Source organism: Scylla paramamosain, chromosome 4 (genome assembly GCF_035594125.1).
Source record: "Scylla paramamosain isolate STU-SP2022 chromosome 4, ASM3559412v1, whole genome shotgun sequence".
Lineage (NCBI taxonomy): Eukaryota > Metazoa > Arthropoda > Malacostraca > Decapoda > Portunidae > Scylla > Scylla paramamosain.
The window spans coordinates 34,090,871-34,105,722 of record NC_087154.1 but is presented as its reverse complement, the minus strand read 5'-3'; the positions used below and the strand labels follow the sequence as shown (position 1 = coordinate 34,105,722).

Here is a 14,852-nt window from a genome sequence, read left to right as displayed (position 1 = left end):
AAAACAAACACACTATTACTTTACAATCAGTCAGGGTGGAGGATTTACTGCCAATGAATAATAATAAAAAAAAACCTTCACATATAAATATAAAACATACAGTGGATATTAAATCATTAGTCCCGCCAGACTAATAATGCGCGTCCTCTACCTGTCGCCAAATTTAGATCAGTAATTCATTTGGGTGGAATTTGCTGAAGCTCAATGCGACGAGACAAACATTTATTAGCCTTGAGGGAACGAAACACGTGTCTGCCATGATATTGATCGGGGAGAGTGGTCAGGGTGCATCAGAGTAGCTTAGGTCAGGCCAGGTTAAGTTAGGTCAGTTCAAGTTAGGTTAGGTTAGCTATGCTAGGTTAGATCAGGTAAGGCTAGATTATGTCAGGTTAAATTATGTTAGTCGTTATATCGATGTGTCCAATGATGAGAAGTGTGTATTGATGCATTATTGTACGTATAACTTCTCTTTACGTTTATTAGTTTCAACGAAGCTCGAATAGAAAACTTGAATAAACACACAAATAATTCAGCATTAAAGAAATAACATTCACATGCAAACGAATGCAATAGCTAACTACTACTATATTTTCACAACGTTAGCACGACCATTTAGAACATAAATATCCGGACACATAATAAATAAGTAAATAAGCAGATTAATGAATAAATTAATTGACTACTAAACAAAATAAATAATATATTGAAACTTTTTAGCCTCCCCTCCCACATCCTCTCCCACTCCCCATAGGTAACCAAACACATAAATTCAATGTAAATATGTCCATGGAAAGGGATAGGGAGCCGACAGGTACGGAAATAGGGAACCAGGCTACACAGACACACACACATACACACACACACACACACACACACACACACACACACACACACACACACACACACACGACACCACGTAAAGGAAACCCACACATATGACACTTACACATAGCAGCCGATCACATAACACACATATATACATTAACCACGTCCACTTTGGTACTTACACCCATGAAAATCCTCATAATCTACACGACACTTGAGATCTGAACACAAACACACACACAAACACAATCGCCAACTCACAAGCATTAAATATTCCGTATATACACTAAATAACAAAATAAAAAAAAAAGAAAACTTGACAAACGATATCCGCACACATAACGGTAAGACAAACACACACACACACACACACACACACACACACACACACACACACACACACACACACACACACACACACATGACACTCACGCTCACAGGCACGACTCTCAGTCCACATCAGACAAACGTGCGTGAGTGAGTGTGTGTGTGTGTGTGTGTGTGTGTGTGTGTGTGTGTGTGTGTGTGTGTGTGTGTGTGTCTGGCGAGGGAAGGGAGGGAGTGCTGGGGTGGGAGAAGTTGGTTGGTGGGGATGTGGTGGCAGTGGTGGAAAGGAGAGTTGGGGAAGACATGGGGAAGGCGTCTTGTGTCTCCCCCGCGGCTGAAGCTTCGTCTTTGATCAGTGGACGTGGTTGGCATGTCCTCCTCCTCCTCCTCCTCCTCCTCCTCCTCCTCCTCCTCCTCCTCCTCTTCCTCTTCCTCTTCCTTCTGCTGTTCCTCCTCTTCTTCCTTCTCGTTCTCGTCTTTCCATTCCTTCACTCCCCTAGTCATTTCTTCCTCTATCTTTCATATCTTTCTCTTCTTTGTATTTATCAGAGTATTATTCCTTTGTATCTTTCGTGTTCACCATTTTCTCTTTTGAACTATTGACAGGTTTTTCTGTGTATCCTTTTCTTTGGCTCTGTTCTTCCCCTATTCACAAGGTTAATTAAAGTACTGTACACTTTCTCTCTCTCTCTCTCTCTCTCTCTCTCTCTCTCTCTCTCTCTCTCTCTCTCTCTCTCTCTCTCTCTCTCTCTCTCTCTCTCTCTCTCTTCTGAATCTAAATTTCTCTTCGCTCCTCTTTTCATTCCTAACTGTTTTTACTCTTCTTCCTTTCTCTACTCCACCTCACTATCATCTGCTCTCCTTTTCCTCCACCTCCTTTTCCTTCTCCTTCTCTAGCTCCTGCACCGTCTTCCTCTCCTCTTCCTCCTCCACGTCCTCCTGGTTCCTCTCCACCTTCTCTCCCCCTCCCACGGGCGGCTCCAATACCGCCTATGTTTAGAAATGAGCAGTTTTCTCTCCGGGTTTTTCCTGGTCTGCCTTTGAGGCGTCGGGTTTGTGAGTTCCGTCATCTCGTTTCTTTTAGTTGATTACCAGAGGATGGCGAGAGTCTCTGGTTTTACGGAAGGAGGAGAAGGAGGAGGAGGAGGAGGAGGAGGAGGAGGAGGAGGAGGAGCTGGAGGAGGATGCACAAATATGCCCAGTGTGGAAGAGAGGAAGATTAAGAGTTATGGATAAGAGATGACACTAGGTGGTAAAGAAAGAAATAAATGTAATTCTGCACTAAGGAACATTACTCATACATGGTACTGGTAGCAATACTGACAACAATAACAATAATAATAACAATAATGATGATGATAATAATAATAATAATAATAATAATAATAATAATAATAATGATAATAATAATAATAATAATAATAATAATAATAATAATAATAATAATAATAAGAAGAAGAAGAAGAAGAAGAAGAAGAAGAAGAAGAAGAAGAAGAAGAAAAAAAAAAAGAAGAATTCTGCATTCAAGTATTATTATGAATTTAGCTGAAAGTCACACACACACACACACACACACACACACACACACACACACACACACACACACACACACACACACACACACACACACACACGCACACACACACGTTTGATTTTCACGTTGCAGCACCTGACAGTCATGTAAGTAATAAAAAAAAAAAAAAACATACAGAACTTTTACTGAAAAGGACATGAGAATATTGAGACGTGAATGGAATCGGGGATAACGCGATGCTTTCAACAACAATACTTGGCAAACTCATCTGTATATAATAAGAATGTGAACAAACGAAAGTTGAAATAGAAAGAAATGTGTGATTACTTGTGAAGAAAGAGTAAAAAAGTAGATAGGAAAATGGTGGTAGCGAAGAAGAAAAAAAGGAAAAAAAAAACAATGAACAACCAAAACAAATAAACAGAGAAAATCAAGAAATTTAATGAAAATACGTACAGTCGTAATCAAAAGTCTAAAAAATCTTCTTAGAACACCTACAAAGTCACAGATTCTTGGCAAGCCTGAGGCAAAGTGAGGGAAAAATCAAGATCAAGAGGAAGTTAAGTACGGCATGAGACTCGATTTCTGTTCACGATTACATGAATGACGGCAAAAAATAAACAAATATAATAAAAGGAGGAAAGGGAAAAATAAATGAAAACTGGCGGAAGTGCTTGGCTTTGACGGTACAATATCGGTGGTGGTGGTGGTGGTGGTAGCAATGGTGTCGGCGGCTAGGAAGGAGAACAACACACAATACAACTGGGCCTCACGTAACTCCGTTCATTTTCTCGCGTAAAACTTCCCCTGAGCGGCCCGCGGCTCATATAACTTGTGCTGGTCAACCAAACTTTAATAAACTTTATCATAAAAGTGTGTTGACATTTTTCTAATTATTTTTTTGGGCGTACAGAGAGAGAGAGAGAGAGAGAGAGAGAGAGAGAGAGAGAGAGAGAGAGAGTGTGTGTGTGTGTGTGTGTGTGTTATAACATGAGGCGTAAGTACGTAACTATGTCGGATTTTTTTTCCCAAGCAAAGGAAAATTCCGTTGTGTGACTTTCTCGGCTTTCATCGTTATAGAAAAATAATCGCTCCACAGCATTAAGTAATTTTCCCGTCTAATTAGTTAAGAGGCTTTGGGACTCTTAACAGCCTTATTTATCAAGCTAATGTTAAATATTATAATGTTCCTTTGCGGTTGTTTATGTTCATAGTTTGTACCACAGTTTCGTGCTGACTGATAGCTTTTCACTTTGATATAAATTAAAACCATTTAACATCATCATTATATTTATTCGTTACAGCAGATCCTCATTAAAATTACGTCATTACAACTCATTGCAGCTGTCAAATTCTGCTCCGAAATTTCAAACTGAATAATATTTTTTTTATATTTAAGAGCTCTGTTTATTTTGATATACTTTAATGCATCAGTAGGTATACTCTCTTACGTGTATGACTTACTCCTGTATTGGTAAGATTTAATCAATAGTACTTTTGATTTTATTATTTTGCCTAATCATTTATATGTATCAAATCCTATTTATCCTTCAGAAATGCGGATCCTGCTTTTGGTGAGGTTCAGAATTTTTTTTATTTTTTTCACTGATTTCAAGCTCTGCTGGTGTTATTTATCTAGATGTGTTTCACTATTCTTCTCTCCTGACTATGACTCCTGTCCCTGGTAAACTTTAATGGTTTGTTTTCCTCTCCCTCCTGCAGGTGAGAAGCCTTACCGGTGTTCGTGGGAAGGCTGTGAGTGGAGGTTCGCTCGATCCGACGAACTCACCCGCCACTTCAGGAAACACACGGGTGCCAAGCCCTTCAAGTGCCACCCACTGTGGGCGCTGCTTCTCCCCGCTCCGATCACCTGGCACTCCACATGAAGAGGCACCAGTTGAGGTCGGCCAAAGTCTCCTGACCTTGACCTTTAACTGCAACACTCACGATATCCCAGCACAGCAAGACCAGCACAAGAAGCACCAGTCTTTACCTCCCCCGACGTCAGCGTCACCGCATTGCCTTCCCCCGGGCTGGCATTGAGCTTGTCTCCTTTCTGACCTCGGAACAACAGTGACCCCAACGTGACCTTTCTTTACTCTAGCTGAGTGACATGTGAGGGAAGATAACTAGGTTTGAGCGAGGGCCGCGCTCTGGACCCAACGAAGAGTGGACGCGTCATGGGTTGCTGGTGCCGTGAAATCCAGATTTTGAAAACTATAAATTGCTATTTCTGAACTGAAGTTGTATGATCTGGAGTTTTGTCAGCGGAGGATGGAATCTGTGGCCATTATGTCCAGAAGGTGCAGAGGGAGGGAATGTTTATTACATACAGAAATTGACTGATCAAAGAAAATATGGGCATGGTTTGTCCCCAGAAACTCGTGTTATTTTGTGTACAGTGTAGGTGGTAAGATGGCCGCCGACGATTGTGTGGTGGTATAGTGTAGTGGAGAAAGATAACTAAACGTTTACGTATGTGAGTGGTTGCCTTCAAACATACCAGTGATCATTTTCTTTGTACTGCAAGACTTTCAACATTCTCTGAAAGTCACTTCAATTCCTCGGATACAAAACTATAAAATTCAAGTAAAGAAAATGATCCTCTTGTTGTCTTCTCTTTTTATATTTGAATTTCAGGACAGAAAGTAACCACGATTTAAGTTTAAAAATGCTAGATTTTATCTTGAAATGTACAAAACGTCTCGATGTATCGGTAAGGATGCATACCGTGTACTGTTGTAATACTGGTGTCTAGCGCTGTACATACAACATTAATGTAAGGATTCTGTACCACTGCCATGCTACTTGAGGCAAGGAAAATATCAAGTGTGTGATTGTGGTAACTCCTCACTGTCTGAGTCTACCGCCCGTCACATCAAAAATATTCTTATTCAGTTTGTGTTCAAATCGACATAAAACACTAATATTTGTCTAAGCGATGCAGGGAGGGTGTTTGCGGCGCTGAGGGCAAGGAGTGAGACGGCGCGAGGCATCAAAGCCCCTTATAGAACTATCTTCTTGACTTGGGTCTCGGAAGAGCGTGCAAGACGCTGCTCCGAGTAGTGGGTCAGGAGTAATTCCATTTGGGCTGTGGTGTTCCTGCGCCAGTCCTGCACCAGATGACGCCCGAGGCCCCGGCAAGGTGACGCCCTCCTTGCCATCACTGACTGGTGTGGCGCCGGCTGGACTCATACACACAACACTGTTTTCTAGATATCATTCACAGTCCTCAAGAGCTCGCTGGTGATATGCATTCAGAACAATATTGTTTGTAACAGTGACAAAGGAACGTATTATTTTTTAGATGTGAGAGATACAAGTCCCTTAGAGCTCTCTCCCTCTCTTGTCACATCTCTTCTCGCGCCGATAACAATTCGTGTCTCAAAAATTTACGGTCAGTAATTAAAAATGTACATCGTTGATGGAAAATTCGTAAAAATTCGTGTATCAAACAAAAGGAAAAAAAAAAGTATTATATACAACACCTACGTGCTTAGCAAATATGATATCAATGAAATCGTGCTTTGAATTTTTGGGGTCGACTGATGCACAAGGACAACAAGCGCGTCTTTGCGAGCAGCCTGAAGCAGGACCAGGTGAGCTGCGTGCCTGGAGGACCTTCCTGACTCAAGGCGCCATGACAGAATAAACAAAGGTAGATAAATTGGCATCACAGGAAGGAACAAGGTCGCGGAACAAACACGTAGACCAACAAGCAACACAGAAGGAAACGTTGCGAAACATTATATAGAAAACAATAAAATGAACAAGTGGTGAACACTGGCTAATGCAGATAAATGTTTTTGAAGGTCCCACAGAAGTATTGTTATTGAGGTGGAAACACCCACATGTAAAGGAAAGCCAGTTCTCAAGATATTTAAGTAAATCACAAGACTGCGGTGACCTTCGGTGACGCCACAAGCTAAGAAAAGTTGGAACAGAATACAGTGAGAATCTGGTAAAAATGCGTGAAAACCAACAACTCGCCAAACAATAAGCAGACACAACTAACCACGCAGCAGGACACACACACACACACACACACACACACACACACACACACACAGTGCCAGACCCACAACCACCCGCAAGGGTACAGGGAGCCAGCAATTACCCAGACAATAGCAAGCATCGTCACACGCACGCCGGCGCTCAAATCTGCAACTCTCAGCAACCATTCCATAACCCTGCCCTCGTGCCCTGCCCAAAGTGTCCTTTTTATATTTCAAATTCAATATTTTTCCCCTTTTTGAGTCTTGACGCTCATTTGTTCACTCGCTAGTAACAAACGATATAATAGCATGTGATTCGTAATTATTAAAAATACTTATTTGATATTTAGCCTAACGAAGAGAGTAGCTAAAAAAAACGTACAATGACTTTTCCTGACATTCTGAATTTTTACGATAAAGTAAAAGTAAAAAATGAATAAATTAATATATATCACTATAAAGTAATATATACACTGATCAAGCACGCATCTCGACAGTTATTTTTGATGTATCGTTTTTATAATTTCACATCTTCTCTAGCCCCGACGGTCTAGCGGTGAGTGTTGTTAAGCCCGCCAGCAGCACAGCAGCACAGCAGCAGCCGCAGCCGCAGCCGCCGCAGCAGCAAGGCGATTCTGGACACGCCCCGACCCCTCCCTTACTCAACAGTTACCCAGTTCTCATATGGTGCTAAAGCCTGTCTCATACCTCAGTAACTCCGCGCTAGGTAACAACTAAGAAAGAAAAGGATGATAAGCCGAAGGAAATGCGGAATAGTATGTACATGCAACAAAATCCTCCCGGAGGTAAGCGCCACTCAGTCATCGGGCGGAGAGAGACGCCTCGATACATCACATCTCGGCTCCGGGAGGACGAACGAACGTCAGCAGTATGCCGTTTGATTCACTCGCAATCCAGAACGTCAAGAATCATCACCATTTCGTGGAGACTCTGGAAAGCAAAGCTGTAAATATATATATGTATGTGTGTACCCCGCGGGAACACCGAGGCGGCCACGACCCGCGTGTCCTCGGCTCCTGTTCTCCGCGGCTTAGCGCTGATTACTGGAGAGAAAGGAGGGACGGTTTTATACTGTAATATATAGAAGTAAGACAAAATCCTTTACAGAAAATGCAATTATCTTTCCGCTTTGGTCGACAAAAAAAAATATTTTGAGAAGGGATATTACGTATTAGACCCATGATATCAGTAACTAGGATAAAAATATAAATGTATATATTTATTTTAATCTCTTTTTGACACTTGGAATAAAAATAGGAACTAATGAGAAACCAAACCTAGAAGTATTAGAAAAAAATTCGCTTGAACACGAAGTTAATGTAAAATTAAACCCACGTACCCAAACAAGCGTATCCAAGAGCGATCATTAATGTGGCTGGTAAAGATCCACCTAAATGTGTACCATAGGACCTAAAATAAATATATATATAAAAAAAAAGAAAGGGCAAAGTTCCATCACTATTACCAACACATTACATCACTTGCCATTCTGTTCACTGGGGGCAGTCATCTCCGGCAGGCAGACTGTTCACACGCGCTCACCTTCTCGGATCACCGTTCAATACCAACTTCATCCATGTTTGTTTTTTGAGTTAAAAAGCAAACCTTGGCTTATCTTGATATTGCTCTTACTCACTAACCAGTTAAAAATCATATTGTTTGGAAATGGCAATTCTCCATCACCTTCCTGATCTTTGGAACGAGTACAACTGTGAACCGAGAGTGAACCCCAGACTTGTGTTTGTCAAGGGCTGTGGTTCCGGAGCCTCGTCTCTGAACACTCTGGTCGCCGTGGACGCAACCACTGTCTTAGGATTAAAGGAAAAAGTTATTTGCGCTGTGACGTAAGGTAAATCCCTGGATCTGAGGGCAACAAAGTGTCACCCCACGGTCAGAAATAAGCAAAGCTAATCATGATAATCTACCACACACCAATATGACCGAACAAGAAAACATGCTAGAATAAAAATACAACATACAAAAAACACGTCGTTCCATCCGTTGACGTCCTTGCTCAGTGCTTGTATGACTGTGGGTTGTCACTTTCTTCCCCCGCGGAGCCAGACTTTAGATCATAGGTCTGTAGCATTTTATTGAATGTAAAAGATTAACCCCACGTCTTCAGGGGTAGCTTAAGCTTTAACAAAACACCACATAGCATATACAAGTTCTATCTTCCCCCCGCTCTCATTTCTCTCTCTCTCTCTCTCTCTCTCTCTCTCTCTCTCTCTCTCTCTCTCTCTCTCTCTCTCTCTCTCTCTCTCTCTCTCTCGAATCCTTCATAGAGCCAAATATATGTACCATCGTAGAGCATTTGCATCGGGCAGCTTCGCCTTGACCTGATCTGACCTCCGAACACATCCTCTTCCATAATTTACTTGGATTGGCTAAAGCTACACGTCCAATTACTTAAGCTTCTCATTTATTTATTTTTTTGAACATTAATTAAAATTAAAACGAGTTCTTCCCGATTATTCCTTTCATCATGGTCGTTTATTTTTGCTCAACCTTTCAACTCGGACAGGTCAGGGTTAAGTTGCCCCCATACTGAAGCGGGGTCCCACAGCCCATGTTCAGGCAGGAGACTTCACAGTACCTTAGGTCAGAGTAACGTTGGTCGAGGTTTATGTGGAACACCCTCTCCTCCCTCCTCCCTTTACTGTGAAAACACATGAATGTACACACAAAAACTAAAAGATAAAGTCAATGAGGCTACAACTCCAAACAAGTGTGAAGTATGAAAATTCTAGATATCTCTATCACTATTAGACTCCTTATTAGAATCCCTGTCACAGCCTGTTATTGATATAAGCGAACGACAGTTGCTCAAATCGTAGATGAGACTTGTACATGCTACCATAACAGAGGGAACTGGGGGAGGCATCATGCGCCCCTCCTCGCCCTCCTCCCCCTACTCTCCCATTGCTACCTTCCTCTTACTGGGCAGGAAGGGGGAGTGAGTGCCTCCCTTTGATCCCCTACCCCCTCCCAAATCAAGGGGAAGAGAGCGGGGTTCATTGGCTTCCCCCGTCACCTCATGAACCTCCTAGGTGCTGAGGATCGCCTGCCCCCACTCCTCTCCCCCTCTCTGCACGTCTTACATCTTGACTCCTTCGCCTCGTGCATCCCAGCTTCCGTGAGGCAGCGACATTCACCAAAACGTGAGAACTTCAAGTGTAGAGATTCACCATATCGTAAAAAACTTATCATGGAGAACATACAGCAGTAATACTATGAGTTACTTTTACTTGCTTTTCGCATACTCATTTATGTAAATTTCATTACGATGCACCAAAACGCGACGTGGCTGTAGACATGTGAAGTTTTCTGTAAGTGACTTTTTTTTATAGTTTGACTTTTGTCCATTAATGCACGAATACAGAGTAAATACTTATGTTAAAAGTGCCATGCCATCACCTCGGCAGTTGGGATCCACCTGCGCCCTCTCCAGTTCTATATGTAAATACAGTTCTTCTACTTTTATTACCTTTTCTACTAAAGAAAATAGAAAGGAATTTATGTTTGTATTTAAAATGAATTCTAAAGAAGCGTTTATAATTAGATTCTCTTAGGTAGTGTTCTATAGAAATATAAGGTAGTAGGCGTAGTCCTCTAGAATTGTGTATTCTGTTTTGTTTGCCTTGATTTTATTGTTAGTTTATTTGGAATGCTACATCGAAGAGCGATAAATTGCGACGGCTTGCCTTTACTTATTTTATAAATGGGTACAATGCTTCAGTGATCAATTTTACCGACGTCAGCCTGAGAGAAAGCAGCACAGAAAGGCTCTGTGCTGCTCCTTCCCTCAGCAGAGGTACTGTTTACATTGGCTAGTCTGGCCCGGCGGCGGCGCGGGACACACTGTTCCCGGGGCCTGCCAGGTGTCCGAGCTCCTTCATCTGAGTTACAAGTGTTAGCGACCAATTTCTTAATCAGAATATGGGGAAGGGGAGAGTCAGGATGAAAATTACTAATGTTTCAAAACGAAAAGGTCCCTCAAAATTCTAATGACATTACGAAGTTGTGCTTCCTCTCTGCATATCACGTAATTTTGTCTTTAAGATTAAGGATCCCTACACGACACTAACTAGAGAACTAACGTGAACGATTCCATAATCCATGGCGGGTCCTTGTCCCACACATGGGCCTGGCGGGCGGTCCTGCTCCGTGGTGAAGTATTGAAGAGCTCGACATGTGTGCTTAGTAAGGCAGGAGCTCGGCGCCCGGGGGACTCCGCCGCCGCCACCCCCTGTCGCGGCCTCAACAGTAGAGTGACGATGAAACAATGGAGTTTTGACAGTTCTGTGATGTTTAGAGATTGTTAAGAATCTTTTTAGTGTGAGAGCAACTGTGAGTTGGGTGATTATATAAATGTATCTTTCAAAACAACCTCAAGATGTAACTCACTATATATTCGTATGTACCTATATGCATAAGCTATATACGATTATATGATGGATATAGAGTCCCCATCGGCCTTAGTCAACACAAGCAAACGCAACAATCACCTCTCTCCCTTAGAACTAAAAATTTCGTTGTAGACAACTTTAGATTTAGAAACTTTAGGTCAGATCATTTTTTTCCTTCATTTATCTGGCCTCACTGACCTTCATATTGAGAAAACCGTGTGTGTCCCGATGATGACGACGATGACCCAGACGCCACCAGGAGGGCCGGGTCGCGCGAGGCCACCGCTACCCGCCTCGCCCCGGCCCTTGCGGCGCCCCACAGGAATCAAAATATATTCACACACTTTTTAGGGACTGCATAACAAAAAAATATATAAAAAAATAGAGGAACATACTTTTTTGAAATGCTTTAGTGCTGTATCATACATATATATTTTACATTTGTATATGAAACTTACATACCAAGAGGAAAAATAAAAAAAAATTGCTTCTAGCCGAACCGGATTGTATAAGCTCCAAGTGTTGAACTTTAGTGTTGAATCCCATAGAAATAAAATATGTGAAGGAAATCAGTCTCCAGTACCGAAAAAAATATACACTACGGACGCTACGGGGAGTGTGGGGGGGCGGGGCTCCCCAGGCACGAGAGGAGGTGCCCCCCGTCAGCCCCACGTTGACTCAAGCCAAGCATTGTTCCCAAAGACTTGCAAAATGATAAAAAAAAAAAATAAATAAAGCTTGATTAGATGTTTGTTACTGAAACTTTTTTGAGACAAGATGCGCAGTGTAAAATGTTTACAACCAATGAAAAAGCTGTGGTAAAGTGATTACATTGTAATAAAAAAAAGTTAAAATGGATGATGCTTTCAATCAATGCAACCTTCTTACCAGAAGTAATAAGTGAGAGTAAATCATAGTCTGTTATAATGACGACAGAATATCTCTCTCTCTCTCTCTCTCTCTCTCTCTCTCTCTCTCCTCTCTCTCTCTCTCTCTCTCTCCTCTCTCTCTCTCTCTCTCTCTCTCTCTCTCTCTCTCTCTCTCTCTCTCTCTCCTCTCTCTCTCTCTCTCTCCATCTGACGTAAGTATGATTATTTGAGTATCGGGGCATTTGTTTGGGAAGCGTCAAAGAGGGGCGGGTCGGGGCAGCTGGCGGCACTGACTACAGCTACAAGACGGGCCGACGACGCGACACAAGGCACATGAAATGGTGGACGGAAACCCAGCTAGAATTGCAACGTACCCGTACTGAAGTCCCAGCTAAGTAAGTATGAGAAGAATCAAAGGGCACCAAGACACAGGTAACAGATAAATATGAACAAGACAGGCGAAATATGAAGTACTATGACGAAAAAAAAAAAAAAAAAGGTTGCAACGACAACTATAGAACTGATTTGCTGAAGTGCTGAGGAGTGAGGTTGAATAGGTGTGTATGTGTGTGTGTGTGTGTGTGTGTGTGTTTGAGCTTATGTGCACAAATACTAACAGGAACGCAATCTTGATATCGTGTACATATGTGTAATCAATTAAGAAATACGCAAAAAAGCGATGGCCTTCATCAGTATTCTTATTCAGATAACTACATAGTATTTGCAACCTGTAACACCATTTTGCTACTTTATATAGATGTGATGAATACTGAAAAAAACCCAAACATGGAAAGTAAGCCAATAATAATCAATGGATCTCTTTTCCTACAGCACCACACTAGGAAAAACACGGTGCCCGCTGTACAGGTTGCTGAAGACTAGTATGGGAGTCCTTCAGTTGGTTGATAAGGATAATGAGAGCGTCCCTTTATTAGTCTCCACCACCGCCTCAACACTCAGCCACAATGCAGAACACATGTTTTATCTGGTAATAATTTCCTGGCCAATAGTTCTTAAAATAATTTGAGATAAATGGCCTACTAAAATTTAATGCATTATCCATAAGTCTCTCTCTCTCTCTCTCTCTCTCTCTCTCTCTCTCTCTCTCTCTCTCTCTCTCTCTCTCTCTCTCTCTCTCTCTCTCTCTCTCTCTCTCTCTCTCTCTCTCTCTCTCTCTCCATACACACACACACACATACACACACACACACACACACACACACACACACACACACACAAGCGCGCGCATTCACAATTATATCCTTTCAGTATATCCCCTTCCCAACACGGCCAGCCGCTCCCCCTCCCTCCCGTCCCCTTCGCTGTTGCTACTCCCCTTTATACATCTACTCAGTAATAATTCAAGCGATTTTATTATGCATACATCCTCCGGCGGCACTAAACCATGTACGCGTGCTCGCTCCTGTGTTGCTGAATAAATACACACATTCGATCAGCTTCCTGCGAAAATCGGTATTACAGCGGCGGTGCTTGAGCCACGTAACGGCATTGTGCAATAGTAGCCTGCCTGTATAACAACGATATTAGCTTTAACTCACTTTTATTGACTAACCAATAAAATATGCGTAAACACACACGCACAAAAAAAAAGGGCGAACAATGTCGATTAGTCTCATAACGTACACTAAAAATAAAGTTTAAAGGGGGAAAAAAGCAAGACCAATTCAACGAGGCAGGGCGAGCAGCATCCACTCCACGTCTCCAGTGTAAATAACCAGACAGGCGGGAAAACCCATAGCCGTGACGCGGACGCTGTGTGGGCGAGGAAGAGGAGAGGAGAGGAGAGGAGAGGAGAGGAGAGGAGAGGGGACTAGACACGGCCAGGGAGGAAGGTACGGGGAGAATGAGGGAAGCAGGGAGAAGAGAGAGAGAGAGAGGGAGAGAGAGAGGGAGAGAGAGAGAAGCGAGGAGTGTATATATACCGTGTGGGTCCGATACCGAAACGGGGCTGTTATATGGGTGCTGAGGCGGCGGGGAATTGGTTAAGGATGCTGGAGAACATGGGGGAGGAGTTGGAGGCTGCACCTGCTAAGAGAGAGAGAGAGAGAGAGAGAGAGAGAGAGAGAGAGAGAGAGAGAGAGAGAGAGAGAGAGAGAGAGAGAGAGAGAGAGAGAGAGAGAGAGAGAGAGAGAAGGGATAAGGTGAAGGAACGGAGGAGGAGACATAGGCGGCGAGAAGAGAGGGTATGTAGGTGAAGCGATTGATAAATGGGACAATAGAGGGACATGGATAGCAAGGGAAGACGCAGTAGTGGAATGGAAGAATAAATAATGGAGACTCCGAGAAGGGACGAGGAGCAGCCGTTCCCTTCTACCAGGAGCGAGGGAGGCAGGGAGAGAGGCAGAGTATCTCGTCCACGTGAATATACTGCGGCAGGGAAGGAGGAAGGGACGCCTATTGCCCTGCACACACACTCGCGCGCATGCACACACACACACACACACACACACACACACACACACACACACACACACACACACACACACACACACACACACACACACACACACACAAGGAGATGGAGAGGCAAACAAAAGGATTAGAAAACCCTGAAGGAGATGCAGAAGGAAAGGGAAGGGAAGGGGTACAAAGAGATACAGAATGATTTAAGACAGCTCTTCTTTTCTTGAACGTTTCATTGCATATAATTCTACGGCACCTTCACATATAACGGTGCATTTTTTTTATATTTCCTTCCAGTATTCTATTATTCTAGACAATGATATTTATTTACCTTTTCTCATTTTAATTATTGAACATAAACTAAAATATTCTATTTCCCGGGACACTTTCTTTTTATTTATTCACTTTTTATTCACTTATACTCATCACTTGCAACTTCAACTAATGT

General features: G+C 42.6%; 2 protein-coding genes across 2 annotated transcripts in view; one reads left to right on the top strand and one right to left on the bottom strand.

Annotated features, from left to right (window-relative positions):
- LOC135100034 (Krueppel-like factor luna) overlaps positions 1-6,128 on the top strand; it is a 56,311-nt gene extending 50,183 nt beyond the window's left edge. The window contains 3 exon segments of the mRNA XM_064002885.1: positions 4,409-4,518; positions 4,520-4,543; positions 4,545-6,128. Of these exon segments, the coding sequence (XP_063858955.1) occupies positions 4,409-4,518; positions 4,520-4,543; positions 4,545-4,607 (197 nt within the window). The 3' untranslated portion in view covers positions 4,608-6,128.
- The window catches only part of LOC135100152 (uncharacterized), a 439,946-nt gene that overhangs the window by 335,033 nt on the left and 90,061 nt on the right, over positions 1-14,852 (bottom strand). The gene's annotated exons all lie outside the window — the stretch shown is intronic.